Genomic DNA, 2,991 nt, shown 5'->3' with positions numbered 1-2,991 from the left:
TTGAATAGAGCCGTGTTTCTGGGTCCAAGTCCTTACCCATGTCCATGTGAGCACTGTTGACCATGGCCCACCTGACTCTCCCACATCCACCCCAGGTGAACTGATGAGCAGGGTCACCCAATGCCACACCCTGTGACTGTTACCTAACCCCACAGGTGGCCCCGAGGTGTAGGGTGCTGGCCACCCGGTACAGCCCTCTGTTCTGTCTGATGGTCTAGACCTGGCTTTGCTGAGGATCCTCCATTTATCCATTCTCACTGGCAGATGTCCCTGAGCAGGGACATGAGGCTGGCAGAGGACCAGGTCACCCTGAGGGCACCCCTCTTGCTGTTTGCGCTCTGGGCATTGCTGGCTCCTGTCCAAGGTTCTCAAGGTCGTCCCTCATGGCGCTACATCTCTTCTGAGGTGGTAATTCCCAAGAAGGAGTTGCACCACGGCAAGGGCGTTCAGATGCCTGGCTGGCTGTCCTATAGCCTGCATTTTGGGGGCAAGAGCCATGTTATCCACATGAGGCACAAGAAACTCTTTTGGTCCAGACATTTGCTGATGATGACTCAGGATGATCAGGGAGCCTTGCAGATGGACTACCTCTTCATCCCTCCAGACTGTTACTACCTTGGCTACCTGGAGGAGATTCCTCTTTCCATGGTCACCATGGACACGTGCTTTGGGGGCCTTGAAGGTATCATGAAGTTGGATGACCTTGCCTATGAAATCAGACCCCTCAGCGATTCCCAACGGTTTGAACACGTTGTTTCTCAGATAGTGGCAGACACCAATGCAACGGGACCTACTTATAACCTGGGATATAAGGAGGTTAGGAACCCCCTGTTCTCTCAAGCAAATATCAGTGCAGCCCCCAGGATCTCTAGTAAGTTGTATTCATCCCATCATGGGATTTTGAAAAGACTTGTTCTCGGTTCCAAAACAATGTATGGTGTGTTCAACAACGTGTCAAAATGTGCCCGATTCCTCATAAGGCTTGTTAGTTTGACTGACTCAATGCTTCAAGGGATTGATGTAAGGCACTATATTTCCTCCATGGTCATTTATAATCTGGAAGATCCAGTTGTCTTGAACAATTTTCAGGTGCCAGAGAGTCCGATTCATATCTACTTTCAGAGACACTTGTTTGTTGCTTTTAAACCACATACAGCTTTACTTATGAACAAAGATGCACCACATGAACTTCAGTTTCAGCCAGCCACATATGCGGTATGCGGATCAAAATCCATCATCTCGCTTGCTTCTCTAGGCAGACATTTTTTATTGTTGTCTGTGTTAGTAGCCCAAAAAATTGCATTATCTATTGGTATTTTTTATGACAATCAGTTTTGTGCATGCCAGAGGAGGTCTACCTGCATTATGAATCAATACCCTATTATGACAGATTCTTTCAGTAACTGTTCCTTCATTCATATGCAGCATGTAGTGGTGAATAATTTTTGTGAGTGCATATTTGACTCAGGACTTTCCTATTTCAATAAAAGCCTGACTCACAATCGTTGTGGAAACTATGTAGTGGAGCCAGGTGAGCAGTGTGACTGTGGCTCCTTCAAGCAGTGCTACAACAATCCCTGCTGTACGACTGATTGTATTCTAACCCCTGGCAGCAAATGTAATACAGGCAGATGCTGTACAAACTGCACCTATTCCGATGCTGGGACACTCTGCAGACCAATCCAAAATATATGTGATCTTCCAGAATACAGCCGTGGGGGGTCCATGGAGTGCCCTGATGACTTCTATATGCAAGATGGAACACCGTGCACTGAAGAGGGCTATTGCTATCATGGAAACTGCACTGACCGCACTATGCACTGCCAAGAAATCTTTGGCAGAAATGCTGTGAAGGGTGAAAATGTCTGCTATACCATAAATCAAAAAGGCAGCCGATATGGACACTGCAGAAGAGACCCAGGGGTTTTCAAATCTAAACCCTGTTCACCCACAGACATGCAGTGTGGAAGGCTGCAGTGTAGTAACGTCACGCATCTCCCTCAGCTGCAAGAGCATGTTGGATTTCATCAGTCTGAGATCTCAGGGTTCTGGTGTTTTGGGCTGGATTCGCATCGTAGCACAGGAACAACCAATATTGGTCATGTGAGAACTGGTACCCCCTGTGCTCCTGGAAAGTTCTGTCAGGATACCTACTGCAATGACAGTGAGGCTCAGCTGAACTATGACTGTATCCCGGAGAAATGCAGTCACAGAGGGATATACAACAATAACAGGAACTGCCATTGCCACGTAGGCTGGGATCCTCCACGGTACACTGAACGAGGCACTGGTGGGAGCACAGACAGTGGACCCCCTCCAAGAAGAATGCGGTCAGTCAGGCAAAGTCGTGAATCCATGGTGTATCTCAGAGTGATCTTTGCTAGAATCTATGTCTTAATTGCTGCATTCCTCTTTGGTGTTGCCGGAAATGTCAGAACTATCAACAGACAGAAGGTTACGGAAGAGACTGTTGATCAAGACAATGCATAATTGCCTCCAGACCCCTAAACAACTAAAGACAATCCACGTGGCTCATCTGTGAAAATACAGTAATGAGGCGGCACAGCTAACATCCACGTTTCCAGGAGTCTGCGGGAGACACAGGGGTCCACAGGCACATCATGGACCTGACACCAGGTCTCTGATGCATCACTGAGCAGAACTCTGAAATAAAACTTGAAAACTGCATGCTTGTGGCCTCTATGTATTTTTGTAAGCCTGTAAGAGCCCAAAGAGTGCCTAAGACTCTGTGCAGAAGACCTGAGTCAGCAGCTGTGTCTTGGGCTGAGGTTTCTGGTTCCAGAAATAAGAGAAGTTGCCACAAGCTCCTTTAGGGGCAAATTCATGAATTTTCTCCAAAACTGTGCTCTTGCACACTGAGCTTTGTCTCATTCTTCAGGTAATCTCTCATTTCCTGGTCCCAATATGGGTTCAGGGTGATGGAGGGCTCCCACCCACCCATACTGCCTGTCCCACACTGGGGTGTCTGTG

General features: G+C 47.7%; 1 protein-coding gene across 1 annotated transcript; it reads left to right on the top strand.

The window, feature by feature from the left end:
- The first annotated feature begins 247 nt into the window (after positions 1–247).
- LOC131517882 (disintegrin and metalloproteinase domain-containing protein 21-like) lies at positions 248–2,490 on the top strand. The gene has a single exon (XM_058740543.1). It carries the CDS (start codon positions 265–267, stop codon positions 2,488–2,490), a length of 2,226 nt encoding a protein of 741 aa, XP_058596526.1. The 5' UTR covers positions 248–264.
- The last annotated feature ends 501 nt before the right edge of the window (positions 2,491–2,991 follow it).

Source organism: Neofelis nebulosa, chromosome 7, assembly GCF_028018385.1.
Source record: "Neofelis nebulosa isolate mNeoNeb1 chromosome 7, mNeoNeb1.pri, whole genome shotgun sequence".
In the NCBI taxonomy this organism is placed as follows: domain Eukaryota; kingdom Metazoa; phylum Chordata; class Mammalia; order Carnivora; family Felidae; genus Neofelis; species Neofelis nebulosa.
The sequence above is the reverse complement of the archived record's forward strand: the minus strand, read 5'-3'. Positions and strand labels throughout refer to the sequence as shown.